Consider the following 23,982-nt stretch of genomic DNA (forward strand, 5'->3'; position numbering starts at 1 on the left):
CACAGGGAAAGAAGATCTGCTGGACTTTTTCCCTTCCCCACTGCCACTCCCTTCTCCTTTTGTGTCTTGTCTCTTTAAGATTGTAAGCCTGAGTACAGGGAAATGTCTAATTAACAATTTGTAATCCGTTCTGATAGCCTTTTGACTGAAGAGTGGGGTATAAATAAATACATAATAAGACTTGAATATGCGTGAGCCTCCATTTTCGCGGGGGTGGGTGGGTCTGGAACGGATCCCCCACAAAAACGGAGGGCCAACTGTAACTGTAATGTTCTCTCCTGATTACTGTAAATAAACAGTGACACTATTATCTATTCAAAACATGCACCTACTACCACTTGTCAAGGTACACTGAGAGCTGGCTGAGAGATGACTCGTGACTCATCACTCAAGGACAAAAACCACTTTGTTGCACCCCTGATATTCCGTCTTGCACTCTCTGGGGTGCAGGAACCCAGGATGGGAAACTGTCATTTACATATTTGAATAAAACACAATTTTTACTGCTTATTATTACTATTAAATTTTAATTTAAGTAGACTATACATAAGAGTAAAACTTTTTTTCAAAATGAATTAATTTTTTTTTAAAGGGAGGTTTTTTTAAAAAAAAGAGGTATTGGGTTTAAACCAGCCAACTTTGGCCACCTCATTAAAGAAGTGTCTTACCTTTCCCAATAATTAACCCAGTCTTTCCCGTGGGCACAATGAAATTGAATTCTTGCAGTCCACCAGGTGGTCCCATATTCCAGTTGCCCTGACCTCTACCTCTTCCACGACCTCCAGGCCCTGGACCACCAGGATTGCCAGCCTGGATTAATATGGAAAAGTAACAATTAGCAATACTGAAAAATTGTGAAAAAGCCAATTATTTTGGGGCATGACAGTACACGTCAAAAGCTGACTTAGGCCTGTTACAGACTGCCAAAATAAAGCTGCTTCAGGTCTCTTTGGAGGTATGCTGTTTAAATGATGCATGCATCCTAAGAATCCGGAAGCTGCACTCCAGTGCTTAGGAATGGAGTGTGGCTTTGGTGCGACCTCCGGACTCTTAGGACTCATGCATCATTTAAACAGCATACTTCCAAAGAGACCCGAAGCAGCTTTATTTTGGCCTTAGTTGTGTTAAACAATACTCTCTCAATGACTGTATGCTGATTGTATCTTTGCAGAAGAGAACATTTGTTTTACCTTTTCTGATCTTTCTGATACCATAAATAAACTGGTTTACAAGTGCCTGATGGAAGAGTAAAGGTTTAAATTCCCACCATCAGTTTATTCCTTAGATAAAGTTAAGATACACACATGCACTTTTGAGAGCTTTTCTTTCCCTAGAAAACAAGATGACATGGGGTAGCAGTCTTTTAAGATTTTCGGTGGTATGCGAGCTTTACCATGTAATCAGCATAGTTTTATTTCTGGAATCTTCCAGAATGCTCGAAGACATCATCAATATGTTTTCATAACTATGAAATGTAATAATTGTGTTCATGAGGGGAATTTATAGATTACAAATTCTGCAATCTTAAATGCAGAGAAATAATCCACATCACAGTACTAATTTATGGGAGTCTTCTTCTAGGCCAAAAGGCATATTTGTAGTTAAGTTTGGACAGCTGTGCTGGTAAAACTGTTTGTTATACAGCTAACATTCTTAAAACAGAATTTCCACACACCGATATAAATAATGTTCACAATTATCAGCTCATTTCCCTTCTCCACTGTTTTCAAAGATACTTTCTAAATACCACTTTTAGAACTGGCAAGAAAATACGATTTAACATTAAATTATACCTGCAAATTAAGAAAAGAGATATTACAGAAAATCAAACCGAGTATTTTATAGAGTCAACCAAAAGTGTTCCTAGAAACTATTAACCAACCTGAACACTTCGAAGAAGATCTGTAATAATTTCTGCTGCATGCTGGCATCTGTCTGGAGGACCTGTGATTTGTGCTATTCTGTCTGGAGTTGTCCCATCGTCTGGAAGATGAATGGAGTATTTTAACAAATTTGTCTTAAATATTACAGAGAGAAATAAATTTTTTTAGCCTTGCACTCAGAAGCAGCCCACCTGGTTTAAACTGGATCCTCACACCAGCATCATTCTGTATTTTCTTTATCATTTCCCCATTTCTTCCAATTACAATCCCAACAGCAAATCGTGGTATTGGAACCTTAAGAAGCAACACATATTTAAAGAAATGTTTCAGAATGTGTAAAACCAAATCTTAATTGTTTCAGTGTATAATTTTACACAGAACAGACAATGTGTTTTGCATACCAGCAAGTCACATGGGAAAATAATAGGTTAAGTAAAACTGTCTGAGGAAAACAGCAGAACAGTTAAAAGTTCTTCCAAATCCTGTCAAGTCAACTTGATTGTGTGATATGGCATCAAACAGATCCTGCCAAAGGTGCTGAGAAATGGTTTCATAATGATCAGTTTCTTTACAACTTAATAGTATTATGAAAACCAAAATAATTTTTCTTGTCTCTTTAATATACTTTTATAGACAAAAATAAGCTCTGCAAAACAAAAACTCTAAAAAATACAGTTCTTACTCACATCTAGTCCTTCATTGCCTCCTATTCTTGATCCATATTCATTGCGCACCTCTCTAAAACCACCTTGATCACGAATGAGGTCTAAAACCATTTCCTTGGCTTGCTGAAATAAATAAATAAATAAATAAATAAATAAATAAATAAAAATTTAGACGTGATAATCTTTAAATCACTTCACCGATAGACAGAAGTGTCAGGTTTCAATTTTTTCCCCTTACTTGAACTTTGTAAGGATCTCCTGTGATTCTAAGAGGTTTGTCTGCTCCAGTGTTCTGTGGTCCATCTTGAATCATTACCATCTTAACGCCTGCTCGCTCCTATTTAACAAAAGTAACCTGTACAGATCATGCAAATTTAGAATTTTCATGTATTTACCCAACAGTAGAACACTGTCAGCTTACCTGAAGTTGCTTTATTGTCTCTCCACCCTTTCCAATAACCAATCCTGCTTTGCTTGCTGGAATCATAATTTCTTGGACTGCATTTCCTGGACCATCACCATGGTGGAATCCTGGTGTAGGTCTTCCTTTTTCAACTATCTGATCAAGCAACCTCTTTGCAGACCTGGAAAAAAATAATAATTTATGGCAGTTAACAGGACTCAAAAGCAACAATAAGCCCCATCACTGCCAACAGATAACAAGTGGAATAGGAAACAAGGAATTTAGTAACTAGAAAATTATCATGTAAACTACTTCAAAACTGAGTTTTTATGAAAAAGGAACACTGCATAAAATTTTTCCAGGCCTATTTTCATTCTACCACATAACGGGAACTGATATTGTATTGTCTGTAGAACCATGCAGTTGAGATGAGAAATTTCAGATTTGTACTGTCAGCAGTCATTTTAAAATGGTGAATACAGTCATGTTGTGTTCTGGGCTTGAGAACAAAGTAACACAGTTTCAGAATTGTATATCATAATTCAACTAGCTTCAAATACCTGCAGTCATACAGTGGGCCCTTTGTATATGTGGGGGATCCATTCTGGACACACACCCTGTATGGGACAAACTGCAGGACCTCAAGTCCTGTTGATTTCAATAGTGGCATGCTCCTGTGCTCCCATTTTGTCCCCCCAGGCTTGCTGTCCGCGTAAGCTGAAGTCCACGTACAGCAAGCCCGCACATTTGAAAGTTGTGCTAAGCCACCAAAACCAAGATATAGTTGGCCCTCCACATTTGCTGCTTTCATTTATTTGCTACTTTGTTTAATATGTTCTTTCTAGCAATCACTAGGTCCAACAGAGCAACTCTGCCAGAAGTTGACCAGAAAGTTGTGTAGGAGGACTTAGAAGTTCTCAGAAAAACACTTCTTTAGGCATTTGTAGGTGGTCAGCACGATTCTATGATCAACTCATGGCAGATGCTGGCCATAGAGGACCTGGAGATTCCTAGAGGTGTTTTCTTACAATAAAAATAGTGTTTTTTTATTTGCAGTTTTCCCACATTCACAGGTGTTCTTAATCCCTAACTCCAGCGAATGTGGACCACTGTAGATATTTACTTGCATTCACTCCAAAGCAGAACATATTGAATAAAATGTATTTAATATATTAGTATTTTTGTAAACAATTTCTGCCATGAGTATAACATATGGAAATTTAATTCTTGAAGAGAATTTTCAAAGGTCTTTAATACTAAAAACTTATAACTGATTAACTTTGTGAAACATTATAGAGTACATGCACAGTAAAAGTGGAAGCCATATTTTCAATTAGCAGTATGCTACCCTCTATTAAATAAAATACTGTATGCCCCAACTTTCTTCCCTTCCTCTCCCCTGTGCAGCTTCCTGCATTGCAAGAAAGGCAGATCGGAAGGCGTTCCCAATCATTCATTGCACCTGCATGGGATACACAGGCTACTAAAGTAGGGAGGAAGAAAACACCCTCCTCCTAGTTTTATTGGCCATCAATTGATCCACAAACTCTGGCCACAGACTGAGAAATACAGTGCACCCACGCCATACGTGGGCGCAGTATACAATGCTTTCAATATATGCTGAAAGCAGTGCTGTGTCTTCCGGCGCTATGTGCAAGACGAAACAATGATGTGCATGCCCATGGTGCGCATGTGCTGCTGCTGCAAGCACAAGCCCCATTACTTGTAATGGGGCGAACATACGCACTTTTTGTTCTACGTGGGAGGGGTGACTGGAACGGATCCCCCACTTAAAACAAGGGCACACTGGATAGGCATGAATACAAATTTTAATGACTGATGTTAAACTACTGTGTATTCAAAGGTAGTGCTGGACAAAGTAATTTGCTTGGTAGTGAAAGACTAAAACAATAATAGAAAAGACAACTGCACTGCCCATAGCCATCTTTTAGAAGAAGAGACAGAAAAAACATTTGAAAATGGGCACTCAAGTTGACAAAGTATGTCAAACCCAAGGTGCAGTGGAGATGAAATTACAGCAAAATTTACTAGGTAACACACACTGGATTTCTGTCCCTTAAGTTATATAAGTTCTTTTATTTATATATTTTTATTTATTTTATTTATATGCTGCCTTTCTCTTGGAAAGGGAATCAAGGGAGATTTTAACTGATAAAATCTGTTGAAAACATTACAATATTTCTTTAAAAAACAATTAAAACCAGCTTGCTAAAACAATATAAAATTACATTAAACAAAGAAAAGGCAAATAACACAAATAAAGCACACACCGTACATAAAACCCACTCTGACAAAGATTATATATTAAAAGCCTAATTGAATAAAAACAGAAAGCAGGGAGGGCTCCAGCCTTTCTCTGTAATGAGGCAAAAATGCTATGCAATGAAATGTAATCTACAAATCTTGAGTATGAAAAAACAAAGAGACCACTGAAATCACAACAATCCAGTTTCTATACAAGTCCCATCATAAAACAGTATCTGCTGGAGCAGTAATGAACATACTTCATTCCAGGTCCAAATCAATCCTTAAAGTGTATGGTTATGTTCCATGAGATACAGAACATTTCAAAATACACTCACAAACTGTGTTCTGGTCAGACTCTTTAAATTTCTAAGTGAACACTTACTGTACTGACTCTGGAGTTCCAGTTAACATGCAAGATCTTTCAGGCAGCCCACCACTATCTATAAAATGAAAACAGAATGGAATGAATACTAGTGATCACAAAAGAAGAAAACAATTTGCAGTTACAGAATAAGATTTAATCACTTATTTTAAACAAACACTAAAAACTACACAAAATTAATCAAAACTGTAATCCAATATTGGACTCTCCCCTTCCCTTAGTTATTAACTTATACTCCATACACTTATTTAAGAGCACTGACAGAGTCATTTCAAATAATAATTCCTAGCAGTCTACACTTGAAATTAATACAAATTAAGTAATTACCAGGTGCAATCTGTATTTTGCATCCAGATTCTTGCTGTATACGAGATATTTGTTCTCCTCCTCTGCCAATTACTTGGGAAATGAACAAAAACACCTAGTTATTGAAGTAATACAATACACAACAGAGTTTTTAAAATTGTATTGCCATAAAATTTATAATACTTACTGAATCCAACCATTCCATCAGGAACTTTGTATTCCTCTGTCATTACAGACCTGAAAAAATGACAAAAACTAACATTTGTACCTAGCTTGGAATCTAGGTATTTCTATCTTTGAGTTATACTGTATTCTGAAATTCCTATTAAGCTGAAATCTAATGCTTTTCGTGTCTGCAAGGTTTGTTAGATTGAAAGCCTTTGAATATTTACGTTTACTAATACATCTATCTGTAGCCAATTATTTACAATGCCAAAAGGTAGAATAAAAATGCTTCAAATATTTACCACAAGGCCTTCAAAATTCAAAACCCTTGCATGAATTACCACAAGAAATGAAATTACTACAAGCAATTTATATGACTTTTACAGAAATTTAGAATAGCCTTTTCTAGCTTTAAATTTATATACAAAGAAGTCCCAATATATGGTAAGAATATATTTGGGGAAGAAAGCTTTCAACCATTTGGGCATATACTGTAATATAGCATTGTTTGTCAAATGGAGTAGAATTACAATAAATTTTATCAATTAACTTCATGACTGCAACACTTATAGCAAAGCTCAAAGTGGCACACTCCAAATTTTAAAAAGCTAGCAACAGCAATGAACGTTTTTTTGATTCTTTCACATTGCCTCATGTGAGCAGCCTGAGATGTTATTCGTGCAGTGGAGAAGACAACAGTGCCTTTTCTGCATCCTGTATCTTGATTTTAAGTACATCTCAAGAGCAACAAGATTTGCTCAGATTATCCATCAAATTAACGGAAAACACTGCTCTGGTGGGGAAGAATAAGAGAACCACAGCTACCAACAAAGCAAAATTTTATTTTCCTCCAAAAATAACATGCTTGCTTTCAGAAAAGTGCACCAATGTAAGAACTTTACATCTATATAACATCTGACAATATTACTGTGCAATCATGCAACAGTTCATAAATTGCCAAGAGAAGCCAAAAGGGAATTATTAGTTTTTACAAGAAGCAGGTAAGAAGAAAATCCTACCTCTGTTGTTGATGCATGGGTGGTAACTGGTTTCCAAAAGCTAAAATGAAAAATTACATATTAAAATGGAGCTAACAGAAATGAGTATTATTGGCTTTTGAAATGTATCTCAGCTTAGATGCTTTACTGTTTCTGAAGGCTACCAGTTTGTTTCCAAAACCAGTTTAAAATGCTACATTTGGTCACTGAAAATTTAAATCAAGATGGATAACCACTCGCATGAAGTATCTTCACTTCCCAGAAAGGGACACAGAGGGGCTCAGACTTGCAGAGGGAAAGGTTAATCCTGTAACCTTCCAGAACCCTCTTGTCCTTCTCTCAATGGCAATAGTGCTAATAGAAGCAACTCTGCAAATCTCCACTGTACTTAAGGGAAGTGTTCATCACCTCTGCCCTAAGTGTCTTAAGGCCAGAAGAGACCAGCTGGGAAAGCCAGCTTCTGGGCGGCTGGGTGTTTAGACACTACAAACCCCCAAGGTGCCTGTAAGTCGTGCTGGGCAATTACACAGGGCCAGCTTCAAGTTGTTCTGGGGATGTGGCATTTAGATGCCGCACGCCGTTGGAGTATGTGAAAGCCTGAGGCTGCATCAGGGCTGCCTGAGTCTGCATCAGGGCTGCCCAAGGCACCTTTTTACTGGCCCAAATAGGAGTGGATCTTTTCCACTCCTATTTGGGCCAGCTCCGGGGCAGATTGGGGCAGCAGCATGTGGCTGCTGGGGCGTATGGCTGCCACAATCTGCCCTTCTGGGGTGGTCTGTTTAGCCCCACAGTGGTCTTAGGCTGTCTGTGAGGGAAATGTCACAAATATAAACCTACAAGAACCTTAAAACAGAGTCTGTATGGTGCAGTGATTTGACTGCTGGACTATAACTCTGGAGACCAGGGTTCAAATCCATTCTCGGCAATGGAAACTCACTGGGTGATCTTAGGCAAGTCACATTCTCTCAACCTCAGAAGGAGGCAAAGGCAATCTCCCTCTCAATAAACCTTGCCAAGAAAACCCTGTGATAGGTTCGCCAATAGTCAGAAATGACTTGAAGGAACACAACAAAGCATCCTAAGATCTTGTCAAAGGATGAGGAGTAACTCTCCTTAGGCTCTTTCTTTGCTGTCTTTCAGATGGAAAACTATGACATTAAACACACCGGCATAAAATGCTGGCTTCCACATGTCTTGGGGGCACATGCCATCAGAGTACGTTAAAGCTGGCTTCCAACCGTGGTAGAGAAGACAAGCGGGTTTTTTTGCCAGCAGAGGTGGGGTCCTCTGCCATAGCCACCACCAAGGAAGGGGGGAAAGGCAGGAGAGAGGAGAAGAAGGGAAGGCCAATAAAACTCTCAAACCGCTTTCGGAGAAAGGAAAAACCTTGCTGGCTTGAAGAGATGCATCCTGCTAGGAGCATAGGCAGGAACAAGACTGAGACTCAGCGGGGCTAGCTCCTCCCTATATAGGGGCCGGTCTTTTGTTTATTGTCCCTGCCTACAGGAGCAAATAGGAGGAGCTAAACCCAGAATACAGGAGGTTAGGACCCTGTCTGCTGGGAAAAGGAGTGGCTGTTTGCTGCTTCTTTTTCAGCTGGCAAAAAGGCAGATTGGGGCTGTGATATGCAGTTGCTGCAGCCCCAATCTACCTTTTGAAGGGGCAGTCTGTTTTGCCCCTATGTTATTTAAACATAATTTTAATGTTTCATTCCAGGACAGGTTGAATGTCCCTTATCCAAAATGCTTGAGACCAGAAGTGTTTGGGATTTTGGAAATTTACATATACACAGTGAGATATTCTGGTGATGGGGCCCAAGTCTAAACATAAAATTCATTTATGCTTGATATATACCTTATACACATGGCACGATGGTAGTTTTATACAGTTCTTAAAAATAATTTTGTGCACGAAACAAAGTTTGTGTACACTGAACCATCAGAAAGCAAACTAACTCAGCCACCCATGGAAAAAAATTTGGATTTTGGAGCATTTCAGCTTTCCATACTCAGCCTGTACTGTGTTAATTGATTAAAAGTAAATAATAGAAATACTGTTAAAATATGTGTTTCTTACTGCTGAGTACTGTATATATTATTTTATACAAGTAACTTTTTTTTGTTTATCAACAGTATTTATTGGTTACCAGCTGTGTATTAAATATCTCACAACTGAAAGGCTAGCAATAAAAGCCTGATATTTGGACCACCAAACTCAATGGTATTACCAGCACCAATTATTATTATTATTATTATTATTATTATTATTATTATTATTATTAACCTTTATTTATAAAGCGCTGTAAATTTACACAGCGCTGTACATACAATATTTTTAATTGGATGGTTCCCTGCCCTCAGGCTTACAATCTAAAAAGACACGACACAAAGGGAGTGGTGGTGGGGATGGGCCTCTCTAGTAGGATAATACATATAAAATACATAGCAATACAGGAAATGATTCAATAAAACAGGCAACAAAAGAACATCAAATAGCAAGTGACAATTATGCAATGCCTGGGAACGCTGCCCTGAACAGGATGGTCTTCAACTCCATTTTGAAGCTGGTTAAAGAAGTGATGGCTCTTGCTTGCGGGGGAAGAAGGTTCCAGGAGTGAGGGGCAGCGAGTGAAAAGAGGTGAATCCAAGATGGGGCAGAGAAAATCCTGGGCTGGGACAGCAGACCTTGACTACCAGAACGGAGGGCCCTAGCGGGAAGGTGAGGAGAAATAAGGTCTGATAAGTAAGGAGGGACCAGCCCATGAAGGGCTTTAAATGTCGACAGCAGGAGCTTATACTGAATGCGGAAAGAAAGGGGGAGCCAGTGAAGGGATGCCAACACAGGAGAGATATGGTCACAGCGGTGGGCGGATGTGATAATGCGTGCAGCTGAATGCTGGACAGAGATTAAAGGACGGAGGTGAGAAAGAGGAAGCCCAGCCAGGAGGACGTTTCAGTAATCAAGTAGTGAGATCACTAGGGCATGGACCAGGATCTTGGCAGTAGAGGCGGAGAGATAAGGTCGGATTTTGGCAATATTGTATAAAAAGAATCTACAAGCCTTGGCTGTGGTCTGGATCTGAGGGATACACGACAGAGAAGAATCAAAGATAAAACCAAGACTGCGGGCTTGCTGGACTGGTTGAATAGAAATGTTGTCCACAGAGACAGAAAAGGAGTGTTGAAGGGTGGACTTAGGAGGAAAGACAAGAAGCTCCGTCTTGGACATGTTGAGCTTCAAACGTCGATGGCGCATCCACTGCGAGACAGCTGTGAGGCAAGACGAGACTTGCTGTTCAAGCCTTGGAGAAAGGTCAGGGGTGGAAAGATACAACTGGGTGTCATCGGCATACAGATGGTAGGAAAAGCCAAAAGAGCTGATGAGTTTACCTAAGGACAGTGTGTAGAGAGAAAACAGAAGGGGACCCAGAACAGAGCCCTGGGGAACTCCTACAGATAAGAGAACAGGAGATGAAGTTTGACCACCTGCAACCACTGCAAAAGATCTGCCAGACAAGTAAGATCTAAACCAGTTGAGAACAGAGTCTGAGAACCCAAGGTCAGAGAGTATGTCAACTAGGAGACAGTGATCAACGGTGTCAAAGGCTGCAGACAAATCAAGAAGGATGAGAACAGAGTACAGGCCATTAGTCTTGGCCTGTAAAAGGTCATTCGAGATCTTAGTGAGAGCTGTCTCTATAGAATGCCTTGGGCGGAAACCAGACTGAAAGGGATCGAGGATGGAGTTGGCTTCAAGAAACTCAAGACAGCGCGAATAAACAACCTGTTCCAAAACCTTAGAAAGAAAGGGAAGAAAAGAAATCGGGCGATAGCTAGACAAAGAGGAGGGGTCAAGAGAAGGTTTTTTCAGAATTGGGGAAATGAGAGCATGTCTGAAGTCCGACGGGAAGGTGCCTGTAGAGAGAGAGATTGAAGATATGGAGAAGCGAGGGGAGAAAAGAAGGGGCAATAGAGATTAGAAGATGAGTAGGAATTGGATCAAGAGAACAGGTTGCAGGTTTGCAAGAGTTCAGAAGTGTAGAGAGTTCATCCAAAGAAGCAGGAAGAAACACAGAATTTTTTTTAGGGGAGGGCGAAAGAAGATTATGAGCAGAAGAGGAATCAGGAGGGACTATCTCAGAGCGAATGGTGGTAATCTTAGAGACGAAATAATTAGCAAAGTCATTAGGAGAGAATGATGAAGAGACAGGAGGATAGGGAGGTTTAAGCAACGAGTTGAAGATGAAGAACAAACGCTGCAGGGGCCTCTCATTGGCAGAGATCAATGATTTGCAATAAGTTTGTTTAGCCATAGACAGAGCACGTGAGAAGGAAGAAAGAACAAACTTGTAATGAATAAAATCAGCCCACTCTTTGGACTTTCTCCAAAGATGTTCGGCCCTCTAGAGCAGGACTGGAGAAACTTGATGATAGGGGTAAGAGAGGGCTGAGGCCTAGTCTTAGAGGAAGAAGTGCGTACAGAGACAGGGGCAAAGCTGTCAAGAGTCAAGGAAAGAGTGGAGTTAAATAAAGACATTGCTGAGTCAGCAGAATCCCCAAGATTTAGGGAAGTGTTGCACTTGAAGTGTTGCAACAGAACTAGTTATCACCTCAGTCATTTAAAATGCAATCCTCTACTTATCTAATGAGCAGTGAGAGCCCTACTGAACTCATCATTTCTTCTACCTAAGATAATCATAGGACTGCATTAATAGAAAGTTTCCTAACTTTGTCTCAAAGATAAACTTTAATTTTGATAGACCTGAGAAAAGTGAAGCTGTGGATGACTTGAAATGTGTTTCAGAACAATTATATGTAGTTGGCCCTTAGTATCTGCAGAGGGTTCCATCCCAGACCCCCACCGTATGAATGCCAAAAAATGTCAGACTTCAAGTTTTATGGTTTTAAATAGCTGCATATGGTGCCGCTGACATGTGCACACGTGCCATAAGGGCCAATGTGATTTGCCATCCATGGATGTTTAAAATTTCGGAGCCTTGAGCTGATGGGAGAAAAAGATGAAATTCCAAGCTGAAGAGAGTAATTACTGGCTGCATTATGCATCTTCATGCAGGATATGATTGTCAGACTGCATTGCTCAACCAAACTCACAATTAAAACTATGGGATGCAACCAATTAAACAAAAGGAAAATAGATACAAATATGAACAAAAGGAAAAAGTGGTCGACACCAGTTAGTATACTTGTTAAAGCAAAATAATAATAATATTACAGATACTTTTTCCAACAGAACTTTAGAATGGTGAATAACACAAAGACAGTATGTATGACGCCAATGAAATAGCCCCTCTATAAGAAAACTGTCTCATCTTACAGTACTTTCTCTTACATTACAGAATTTCCCCAAGACCAAATGGATATTTTCAGGGATAGAAAGCCAATTAGTTTCCATGGGGGTAATAATTTGCTCCTTCAGCTTCAGACTTTTATAGTTCTACCTTTAGGAGAGATTTCTAGTACAATTTCCTAGTGAGAATGGTATCTAATACAGTTGTCCTGCTGTATTTGTGTGGGTTGGGGCGAACAACCCTTGTAAATATGAAAAATTAGCAAACAGAGGCCCCCTCAAGACGGAGCGTGTGGGTGCCAGACCCCCTTAATTCGGTCTATAGTAGGCCAGGGTGCTGCCTGCAGGCAAGTTGGGAGTCGTCTTATACGCCCAGTCATCTTGTATGATGGAAAATACGGTAGCTGAGCTGGGCAGGGAGGAGAGCTCTCTTGATTCCCCTTCTGATGCCTGGATCAGCTGTTCCAGGCATCGGAAGGGAGGGGGATGGGTTCACGCTGGTCTCTTCATGTCTCCTCCCGCGCGGGTCTCTCCTATTCCCTCCAATGCCTGGATCATTTGCTCCAGTCAATGGAGGGGAGGGAGAAGAGCCCGCACAAGCTCTCTCCGGACCCCTCACGAATAACTAAATTTGCAAATGCCAAGTTTGTGAATAAGAAAAGACAACCATAGTTTTATCTTGCAGCCTCACACTTCTGCCATGCGCTCAAGTAATAACACAGAACCTTTCAGCTTAGTGAATTTAACACTAAAAAAAAAAAGGGGGGGGGGATCACAATGAAAAAACTGCCTGTTGGAGATTTGCTAATAAATTTCAAGTGTTTACCAGAATAATTTGATATTTTGAGCATGAAGGCCCAGAATGTATTTTAAAAATAAACTAAAATAAAACTAATACTTTGGTTGCCTCTAATATGTTCTAATCAGGGATGGGCAACTGGGGGAAGCCAAGAAGCTGCATTAGTTCCCTAAATTTATTGATTCTGTCCCTAATGCTCTCTAGGGTATGGAGGACACTGCTGCCATGCTTTTGGGTGATGTAGCAGGAGCTGTTTCCTCTTCACCTGCCTTAGAAGATCTCTCTTAGGCCTAAAATGGCCAACAAACATTGTGAAAATGGTCCCATACCCCCCTCTAGAGGGCATTGGGGGAATATAGGTTTTTTTCCAAACCAATCCCTGGGGGCCCTATGTAGCCTACAAGTTTCACTTCGCTCATCCCTGTTCTAAATGAACATTTCTTTGCTCATAGTAAAACTTAACGTTTGATATAAATCTTATCTTGTTGCTGTTTTAAACTGCAGTTTTCTGCTTTAGGTGCAACTTTTTGTTTCCATTAGAAAAAGAAATGCAGATGTCTTTTTAAGAGATGTTGTTTGTCTGTTAATTGTTGTTGTTCCCCACCTTGATGCATAGGGAAGAGGCAGGTAAGAATTATTACTATTAATCAAACATCAGAGGAAGTCCATTGCAAACTCCCTCAAAAGTAGTTTCAAAGGTAATGTGATACACAGCTTGTTGCCTGTTGACTTATGGCGACTCCTTGAATTTTATAGTATTTTCTTAGGCAAGGAATTCTCAAAGGTAGTTTTGCCAGTTTACTCCTCTGAAATATAGCCTACAGCACCTGGTATCTGTTGGTTGTCTCCTATCCAAATACTAACCAGAGTTATCCTGTTAGGCTTTCAAGATCAGATGGGACCTGGTACCTTTACGATATTTGGGTGGGTCAGCAAGTGTACTAAATGCTAATAAATAAAGGTAAATTACCAATATTTGCAGGTTAGGGCACCACACACTGGTTTTTGAAACCTATACTGATGATCATAAAGCAAATGAATTACAAAAATACTTACAATCATTATTTGGAGGCGCAACCTTCTTAGGCTCTGGCTGATCTGCAAAATTAAGATTTTTAAAAATATTTTTGGTAACAGATACAAGGAATGCAAATAAATGGCTGTTCCAGAAGTGCAAAATGCAACTTGTCCAGCGCACTTTAGCATGTTTTTGAAATTTCAGGGAATAGGTCATCTAAACAAGGAAAAATCTTATATGTTTAACACTTGGTTAGTATAATCTGGGGAAAAATACAAAGCACTTCCATTTATCAAATAAAATGTTGAACGTTTTAATAAGGCACACATGTTTAAACGCACTATTATGGACATCCAGTCACTACAGCGTAGCAAACAAACATTTAATCATATAATTAGAAATTTGACACTAAAGCTAATGATGCTTCTGTAACAAAAACTGAAACGACCACTATTGTGAGAAATCATCATTTTACAATTATGTTTGACAACAACCACAATACTAAATAGAAAATCAAAATTTAAGACTTAACCAACACATAGCAATACAATCTCAATCTGGGAACTGTCATACAGACTACCTAGCTAAATACCGAAACTTTCATGGTGTAAGACTTCAAAACAGAAGCTTCAAAGCCACTACCATGACTACCATGGAAATCTGTTTAGTATGAGTGAAAGTCGCAGGTAACTACTATCTGATAAAAATGACTTCAAATGTTTCCTTCCCACCCCATATTCAGGAATAGATGATGAAACACCATAATTAACTGCAGCAAAACTCAGACACATATTCCAAGAAATATCTGTGTCATCCATTTCAAAAGATCCACTAGTTCATTTCACGTTTACATACTAAACACAGGTAATAAATAAAAATTCCTGCCTTTAAAAGGAGAGGGCATTCCCTCCCAGTGTGTTGTACTGCTCGGACTTGTCCAAGAGCCATCTACACATAAAATAAAAAGAATACATTACATACATCATTTGAAGCATCATTAGCTCATTTTTGAATATTAAAAGCCTCACTGTTAATAAAAAGGCACTTAAATAAAGTACACGAGTACTCCTTGTCAAGAGCCTTAGAAATTTTCTGCAAACAAAACTATCATCCTTCAGAACCTATATATGCCTCCAAAGTCAGAAAACTGTCTTCAAGATTTAAAAAATACTACATAATGCTTTTAGAAGATAAATATATTAAACCCGGTTAAGCCCACAAGCTTTAAGAAACAAGAACATCTGCTACACATTTCAGTAACATATTTTAAAAGAAAAAAAATCACAGCATTATTTTATTAGGGTTTGAACATGTTAATCGTAAGTAATTTCCCTCCCAAAATGTCTTCTAATGCTTGTCTTTTTCACAAAATACATCCTATTATAAAATGCTGCACCCACACAATACAACAATACAATAATAAACTGTAAGAAATAATGAGCATTGACAGAAACTAATCTTTAAAATAAATATTTCAATATCATACTTATTAAGACACATTCTAAACAATGCAAATTTTACCTACCTTACCACAGATTTTAAGTGTAAATTTTATGCTATCCATTTATAAAAGTAGATGCAATCTCTTATCATCTAACTTTATTAGTCATATCTAAAGATCAAACCTATGTGTAAGTTGGATCATTAAACCTTTTAATCAGAAACAATCTTGAAGAATAGGCAATCTATAACATACTTTAAACATATGCTAATCGCTATTTATAATATTCAGAATGGAATATGTTAGCATCTTATATGTTGACAGCATACCTCCATCTTCAAGAGGTCTTTTTTGTCCCCCATAACTGTAGTCATTTGAATTCACTGATGTCCCTGATTCATTTCCAATTTTTGCTGCAATCTGTAAGAAAAGAAAGACAGCAACTTCCTTAATTTGTTATACTGTAACGTATATACTCGATTATAAGCTGACATCATGTATAAGTCGAGGGCAAGTTTTGGGGCCAAAATTATGGATTTTGCTATGATCCACGGATAAGTCGAGGGTACAATTTAGGGGGATGTCACAAAGGATCTAAAGGATTTAGCAAAGGAAAATAATCTCAAAGAACTTATAAAATTCTAGCAGACATAACTCTGTGTGCTTACTCTTAAGATTGGATAGATGAGAGAGTAGAGGGGGTCAGTGCTTCACATATTATACTGTTGCTTTTCATCAGGAGATGGCGCCTTCTTTTAAATAAGTGTTAAGACACAGTTCTTACATTGACCCATGGATAATCCCATTTAGGTTTTTGGGGGTCAATTTTTTGGCCTAAATTTTTAGACTTATACATGAGTGTATGAGTGTGTGTGTGTGTATATATATATATAAAAAACATTATTACAGAATGCAAATCCCCTAATTATCAATTTTAGCCCATTAACTGTCAAACTGCACTGAAGAATCTAGAGATCAGCATAACTCTCTTAAGAGATTAATAAGACAGGTCAACCTTCGATTCAGACACGCAAGTACTGAATATATAATGATAGAAATGAAGGAAGCCAAGCCCTCCAGATGTTGTTGGGCTTCAACTCACAGGATTTCTTACTCTTGGCTTTGATGGCTTGTGTTGTGGACATCTGCAGAGCTGCAACATTTGGTCACACAATTATTCCCATTTTTGGCATGTGTCAACATTCAACTATAGTTGGCCCTCCACTTTTGCTGGAGTTAGGGGTGGAAGACCCCGTGAAAGTGGAAAAACTGTGAGCGTGCCCCCTGCCTCATCCGGCTGGGGCCAGCTGGCAGAAGCATGGGAGGGTTCCAAGCATCCCACTTGTGCAGCTCCCTGCCTCCCAGCCAGCTGGAACCAACTGGCGGAGGCACAGGAGGGGTCCGAGCAGCACATGCACATCCTTCCTGGGTGCTCCCTCCCTCCTGGTCTTCCCCCTTCACCAAGGGGGAAAACCTAGGAGGGAGGAGAGGGAATACGCCCGCACATGGCATGACACTCGCAAATAATTGAATTCACAAGTGTCAAAACTGCAAAAGTGGAGGGACCACTGTAATTCCAGTCTTGAAAGTTACAGCAAACTGGCCTATGATGTGTGTGCCAATGGTTATATAGACCCAATATATCCCCAGATGCCTGAACCCTTACCATTTATTGGCTTCAAACGCCTTTACCATCTATTGATAGCAACCATCTATTGACATCAGAAACCAGCCATCAGATGGTGCTACCATAATCTGCCATGGGAAGAATTACGCTAAATACTTTGCTATGGGCGCATCCACACTGCAGAAATAATCCAGTTTGGCACCACTTTAAGAGCCATGGGTCAATGCTATTGTTATTCCTTATTCCTGTTATTATAGTGATTACCATATGATCAGAATTCTGAAAAGCAGCCTGATGAATCATGTGGCATGAGTAGGAGTAACATTAAGAAAAAATATCTTAATACTCTGGAGTAGGACAAGGAGTAAACACAAAATCACCACTACTCCCCAGCGCTGCAGAATTCCACAGCATTGCACAATGGCAGTTAGTGGTGACAAACTGGATTATTTATGCAGTGTGGATACAGACCAAGACAGTTACCATTATCAGGCTGCTTGAGTCCTCTGTGTCATAAGTGCAAGAATTAAATGTGGCAACACCACATGGTATTTTGAAAGTTACAGCACGACTACTGTGGGACTACACTAGCATAGTAACATGTGACACTAGCAGGGCTTCTTTATGCTCATCTAGCGAAATGCAGAGAATGGTGGGAAGAGTTGTCAGAGATGCCTGATTCCAAAATGTCTGGCTTCTGGGGAAGAGGGTCCACATGGACAACTTGTCTGTCTTGTATCAAAGTGAGGACCAAAGACAGTTCATTTACCTAACACCAGCCCACGATTAGGTGCTATACCTGAGCAGTGAAAAATTGCATTTGACATAGGATAGATACATATGAAATTAAAAACTACTCCAAACTGTCGTCAACCCTTGAGGAATGACAGGAAAGAAACGTAGAATTTTTGGTGTTGCTCTAACATCTGTAGTTAGCACTGTCAAGAAGTATCCTAATTTTAAAATGCATCAATGTTCAATTCCAAGACTTCTCTCTCTTCAGCCATTAAGAGTGGAATAAATCCAGGAGTGTTTTAAGAAGTTATTGCTTAGTTTTATTTCTCCTTCTAACAATTTACTAATTTTCTGCACCTGAAAAGCTGTTTTGTGTGAACAACAAAACCCTGTAACCACAATTATTCTTCCAAATAAATCTTTGGAGGTTGGGGAAGAAGCTGCTGCTTCTGTGATTTGTTGGAGAACTTCTTGTAAAGCAAAAGGAGGCATTTGGATGCTTCAGATCACATTAATTCTTTTGCCGCTTTTTGAACAAGACAACCAGTCCTACAAAACTACTAGATTCAGTACTCTTCTCCCATCAATCTCATCTAAATGGACTAGGAAGATTATGTTGACCTTTTTGCAAGTCTTTCAAGTGGCATGATGAATTTATCTGTGAAAAAGAATTATTGCTGAAGGAAAATGGCTATCAGGGTGGCTTACAAATTGTTAATTAGACATTTAACCTTTTAATTAATTAATTAGACTTTAACCTTTAATTACATATTAGTAAAAGACGTGAAACATGTGTGACTCTTACATCACATACATGTTGTAAATATCCATGGATTTGTTATCTTACACATTTAAGCATTCATGGCTTGGAAATATTTTTAAATGATATAAATGGCAGAAAGCAAGCCCTGATTCTGCTAGTGTATATAAAGGACACCATTTTACTATGCTATTGAGCATCCATGGATTTTGGTATCCATGCGAGTCCTGGGACCAAACCCCGGCAGATACCAAGGGCCCACCATATTCTACTGTAAGACTTCAGGAGAGGTTGCCCACCAGGTCTAAAAAGGTTACTGTAAACAGGAAACAAAATACATCGAGGTGGAGTTTTATTTTTAAAGATGGCAAAGAAGGGAGGGGAAAAGTCACTTGTTTTAACAGCAATTTCTCTCAGAGCCACCCACAGAAATGAAGTGATTTTCCTGATTAGAAACTGCTGTCTGTTCGGCAGGATTTCCAGTGCCTTTCTGCCAAAATTCATGGGAATGTATAATTTACTACTCACAGGATTCACTAATTGTTAAGCCTACATCCGCACTGCAAAAACAATGCAGTCTGAGACCACTTTAACAGCCGCAGCGCCATGCCATGGTATTCTGGGATTTGTAGTCTTGTGAGACATTTAGCCTTCTTTGTTGGAGAGCTCTGGTGCCACCACAAACGACAAATCCCAGGAGTCTATAAAATGGAGCCATGGTAGTTAAAGAGGAGTCAAAATGGATTATTTCTGCAGTGTGGATGGAGCCAAAGTGAAAAGCGGAGCGAATACAGGAAAAACCATCAACTGCAAAGAGTTTCCTTCTGGTAGAACACATTCCTAATGAAAGAGCAAACAGGAGGGGAAGAGAGAGGAAATTAAGGAGGCCATTCATTTTGAGTAAAAGAAAGTCATTTTGAGCTTGGAAAAACTGAAGTTAATGAAGGCACATGACCAGAAACATGGCCATCGACTGTGAGAGACTTGGTTTGATTCCTCCTCCATCCACTGTGTGCCCTGAAAGTGGCAATGAAAAAGATCAAGTCTCATAGACACACACATGCATAAACATAGAAGACATCTAAAGGGCCCTTTTACTTCCCTCTTCCCAAAATGTAAGTGAAAACAAAGCCATTTATTTGCTTACACAGGGGGCCCTTAGTAGCTGGGGTTTGGCTCCAGGACTCTCAGTGGATATTCAAGTCTCATTAAATACAATGGCAGAATGAAATGGTGCCCCTTATATACAGTAAAATGGCAAAACCAAGGTTTGACTTTTGGATTGTGTATACATATATATATTTTCAAGCCAAGGACGCTTGAATCCGTAGATACGAAGGGCCAACGGCATTGTGCTTTTAATGTTATTTTTAAATGTTGTTCTATGGAGAAAGCCTTTGTTGTCTTCATAAGCAAAGATCTTGTGTGTTTCCTAATAGCTGAACCATTAATGAATTAGTTGTGTTCCTAGATGTTACTTTTTAAAAGGCTCTTGGTACCAGAGGCAGAAATCACGTAGAAAGAAGAGCCGTTAAAAGCAACAAGATGCACATGAGAAATGGAGCAAGTGGCAATGAGGGGCAAAGGCCCTCCTCAGACTCTTGACGCCGGTCAGGAGAAGAGCCACAAACGGCGGGATTGTCGGTGGGTAAAGAAGCACTTTAAGAGGCACAAAGGAAGCTGGAGGAGAGGAATATGGGGGAAATAAGGAAGGGCCTGCGGGGCTAATAAGTAAATACATAAATAAATACATAAATATTATTATTATTATTATTAATTTAACTAATTTTAACCCTTTCTTTTAAGGCTATAGGGGGTTGTGTTGCGTTGGTTACGTGTTTCATTGATGCATCTTGCTACTCCAACACAACACATTTATAATAGATAGATATATATATTATAATAATTGCTATTATTATAATTATTATAGTTTCATGATGACAAAGGAGTAACTCCAGGTTCTCCTGTGAGCAAGGGCCGCCGAGGGAAGTCCCGGGCTCTTCTGCCCCCTCCTCCCCCTCGTTGAGACTGAAGGCGACGTTTTCTATGGTCCGAGGGTCCGAGAAGGCCCCCCTGGGCGTCCCGGAGGCCGGCGGCGGCCCTTGGGAGGGAGGCCGTGGGCTGCCGCCGCCGCCGCTAGGCCCGAGGCCCTGCCCTGAGGCTCCGACCCACCTGCCTGGCCCGTTGCAGCGCGTCCTTAAAAGCGTCATTAACCGCCCCTCCGCCTCCTCCCCCTCCTCCGCCGCCGCCTCCTCCTCCTCCGCCGCCTCCGCCGGGGGGACCCGAGGAAGGAGGGGGCACCGTAGAGTAGTCCGACATGGCCGCCTCGCCGCTCTGCCTACCGCGCGCTCTGCCTGCCAAGAAAGAAAGAAAATGGCGGCCGAGGGCGGGAGCCTTTCACATTCCTGCGTCGCATCGTGTTCCGAAGGGGAGGGGGGAAAGCCGGACAAAACCTCGCGAGATTTCCAGGCTGGTGGCGGCCGTTCAGAAACGGAGCGGGAGGGGGGATTTCAGTTCTCGCGAGATGTGGGCGGAAGCCTTCTTTCACATTCCGGCATCGCATCGTGTGCCGAAGGGGGGGAGGGAGGGAGGAAGAGGGAGCCGGACAAAACCTCGCGGGATTTCCATGTTTCAGAAACGGAGGGTTTTTTCAATTCTCGCGAGATGATGTATGAGGCATCTGCCAACACGAGATTGGCATGAGAGAGACTCCAAGGGCGGGGGCTGAAGGAAGGGAGAAGAAAGAAAGAAAGAAAGACTGGCGTGTGTGCGTAAGAGCGCGCGCCCGCGCGTTGTTCTCACGAGAGATGGGAATGATCTTTTTCTTTTTTTAAAAAAATGGGGAAAGGTTGTCTCGCGAGAGTTGAGTTGAAAAAGCCGGCCCACCTCCCCCACACTCTTTCCCCAGTTGGCAGCGCGCGTGTCGCCTCCCGCACGGCGCATGCGCACTTTCTTCGGTCGACGAGGGTCTTTTATTGGGAGAGGGCCGCCAGAAAGAGAGAGCGTCGACTGAAGAAGGGCGCATGCGCGGAGGGACCTCGCGCGTGCACAAGTCTCCGAGAGAGAGAGAGAGAGAGAGAGAGGCCTCTCCCGCGCATGCGCCCTTAACGCGCCTTCAGTTGTCTGTCTGTCTCTGTGGCGGTTTGTGGGAGTTTCCGTCATTGCGCGGAGGAGGAGGAGGAGGGAGGCTGTCCCTGCGGCATTTGGCGAGTGAGTCCTTTGGAGGGAGGGAGGCCTTTAAGGCAGTTAAGGCTGCATCCACACTGGAGAGATAACCCGCTTTGGCACCGCTTTAAATGTGTCTAGGCTCTTTGCTATGGACTTCTGGGAGTTGGAGTTTGTTGTGGGGCCCAGAGGGATGCCGCCTATATATAACATTCGTAAGGAGGGTGTTTGTTTAATCGCTTTGCTTCCCTGTGCCCAAACTGCCTCTTCCAGTGCTCCCTTTTACTTCGGTTAACATCTAGAGCGAGGAGCCTTTCCCAAACTGCTTCCCTTCCTAAACAGAGAATGACAGCCTTTGCTGTCAGGATTTCAGCACTCTACTATAGTTTCCCAACGCCTCAGCATAGTAAAATCCCAATTTAAATCTACCCACAGTAGAAGGAGAGGGGGAAACCAGACCCTGGGCTCATGGTGTTTTGTGGTCCCATGGCATTGTATTAATAGAATGCAATTAAAAAGAAACAACAACTTATCTTAGCATGCATTTTTGTGGGTCACAGTCCACTTCCTCCGATGCATGAGGCACATTATTGGGTCTTGGGGGGCATATGTGCACAGTATGCTTTTCATGCGTGAGTGATTACAGTGAATGCAGAAATTCAGTGCATGGCTAGGATTGTCAGGTTTTCCAAACAGCAATAAGGTCACCTAAGACAGGCCAATATAAGGCCCACCTCAAGAGCAAGGCCTCATAAAGAGTTCTGGGCCCCTGTGAGATCTCAAATCTCATAGAAACCTCAAGCGCTGGAAATCCTGAAATGGGAGACCGGCGCTTGCCATGAAGGAAGGGATTTTACTGTGGCAATGCGACGCTTGGTCTACAAGGGAAAGAGCAGGTGTCAGCCAGCTCACAACAGTGCCAACATTGGGTGCGTAATTTGGAGGCAGTATCTTCTACCAATACTCAATACAGGCGTTTTTGGCGTCCTTTATTATCCTCAGATGGGACTATGGGTCCAAACAGACAGGCCAAAATAAAGCATACTTTGAAGGTATGCTGTTTAAATGACACACGCATCTTAAGAGGCTGAAAGCTGCGCTCCAGTCCTTAGGAGTGGAGTGTGGCTTTGGTATGGCTTTTGGACCCTTAGGACGCACGCATCATTTGAACAGCATGCCTTCAAAGTGACCCGAAGCAGCTTTATTTTGGCCTGTCTGTCCAGGCCCAATGTTTTCTTTTCTGCAGTCATGTCATTTCTGACTTATGCCAGCTGAACCTATCACAAGGGTTTCTGGTGGAGAGTGTGTGGCTTGTCTCCCTGAAGGTCAGCCAGTGGGATTCCATGCTCAAGTGGGGAATTGAACTCCTGATCTCCAGAGTGGTAGTCCCAACGCACAGAGCATTACATCTCCGGGACATTATTAGTGGCTCTTAAATAAGGAACATCCTGGTGAAGAAGTGTCATTTGCAACCCTATTTGTCACCTCTGTTAATAACGCCATTTTAATCTCCATTAAAGCAGCCACACAGTCATTTACTCTGCATACACAGTTGAAACTTCAGTGTTTAACTCCATGCACTTGAGAAAATGGATTGTAATCTGTGAGACCCCACGTCACCACTTTGTGCAGGAACAGAGTAACATGGCTAGTTCTTTGAAAACGTTAACACAGTGGAGCTTACTTCCTAACAAATTGGGTTCCTGTTTTAGAAATCAAGAACACGCCATGCCTTAATAGTTCTTTGGTACGTTGCAAAATGTTACTGTACATCCTTGTTTGGTTAGGGCAAGGTCATTATCTGTAGGCTCTGGTCTTGAGTTTTTAAATGCACCCCATTGCACTGTTTTTCAGATCAAGGCAATTTATAGGATTCCCACCCTCCAGTATGGAAAGAGTGTGTGAAATGTGGATGGATATGCAGGCTACAGTCAAGGCACTAGTCACCACTGCCTATAACAGAAGTGGTTTCTTTCCGTCTTGCGTTTAGAAGGGTAATGGTTCTCTATACAGTGGACCCTTGTTATACGCTGGGGTTTGGTTCCAAGATCCCCCATGGA

The 23,982-nt window shown here is 41.0% G+C and overlaps 2 protein-coding genes across 13 annotated transcripts in view; one reads left to right on the plus strand and one right to left on the minus strand.

Moving 5' to 3' along the window:
- FUBP1 (far upstream element binding protein 1) overlaps positions 1–21,091 on the minus strand; it is a 37,997-nt gene extending 16,906 nt beyond the window's left edge. For 8 of the 12 annotated variants that reach the window (XR_016280490.1, XR_016280491.1, XM_089515487.1 and 5 more), the window contains exons 1-14: positions 20,930–21,091; positions 15,965–16,055; positions 15,080–15,142; positions 14,233–14,274; positions 7,092–7,131; positions 6,095–6,144; positions 5,929–6,000; positions 5,602–5,659; positions 2,970–3,132; positions 2,787–2,885; positions 2,570–2,671; positions 2,075–2,177; positions 1,883–1,983; positions 669–810 (exon numbers count right to left, since the gene is read on the minus strand). Coding sequence is in view for 10 of the 12 variants with exons in the window: in XM_089515487.1 (XP_089371613.1) it covers positions 669–810; positions 1,883–1,983; positions 2,075–2,177; positions 2,570–2,671; positions 2,787–2,885; positions 2,970–3,132; positions 5,602–5,659; positions 5,929–6,000; positions 6,095–6,144; positions 7,092–7,131; positions 14,233–14,274; positions 15,080–15,142; positions 15,965–16,055; positions 20,930–21,076 (1,273 nt within the window). In the remaining 2 variants the exon portion in view is untranslated. The remainder of the gene's footprint in view (positions 1–668; positions 811–1,882; positions 1,984–2,074; positions 2,178–2,569; positions 2,672–2,786; positions 2,886–2,969; positions 3,133–5,601; positions 5,660–5,928; positions 6,001–6,094; positions 6,145–7,091; positions 7,132–14,232; positions 14,275–15,079; positions 15,143–15,964; positions 16,056–20,929) is intronic. The other 4 variants (XM_089515494.1, XM_089515489.1, XM_089515495.1 and 1 more) reach the window with 2 other exon arrangements.
- A 773-nt stretch (positions 21,092–21,864) lies between these two features.
- LOC149316443 (dnaJ homolog subfamily B member 4) overlaps positions 21,865–23,982 on the plus strand; it is a 30,435-nt gene continuing 28,317 nt past the window's right edge. The window contains exon 1 of the mRNA XM_089515506.1: positions 21,865–21,967. The gene's annotated coding sequence lies outside the window, so the exon portion shown is untranslated. The remainder of the gene's footprint in view (positions 21,968–23,982) is intronic.

Source organism: Sceloporus occidentalis, unplaced genomic scaffold, assembly GCF_023333645.1.
Source record: "Sceloporus occidentalis isolate IW3139 unplaced genomic scaffold, rSceOcc1.0.p SCAF_3, whole genome shotgun sequence".
Taxonomy (NCBI): Eukaryota; Metazoa; Chordata; class Lepidosauria; order Squamata; family Phrynosomatidae; genus Sceloporus; species Sceloporus occidentalis.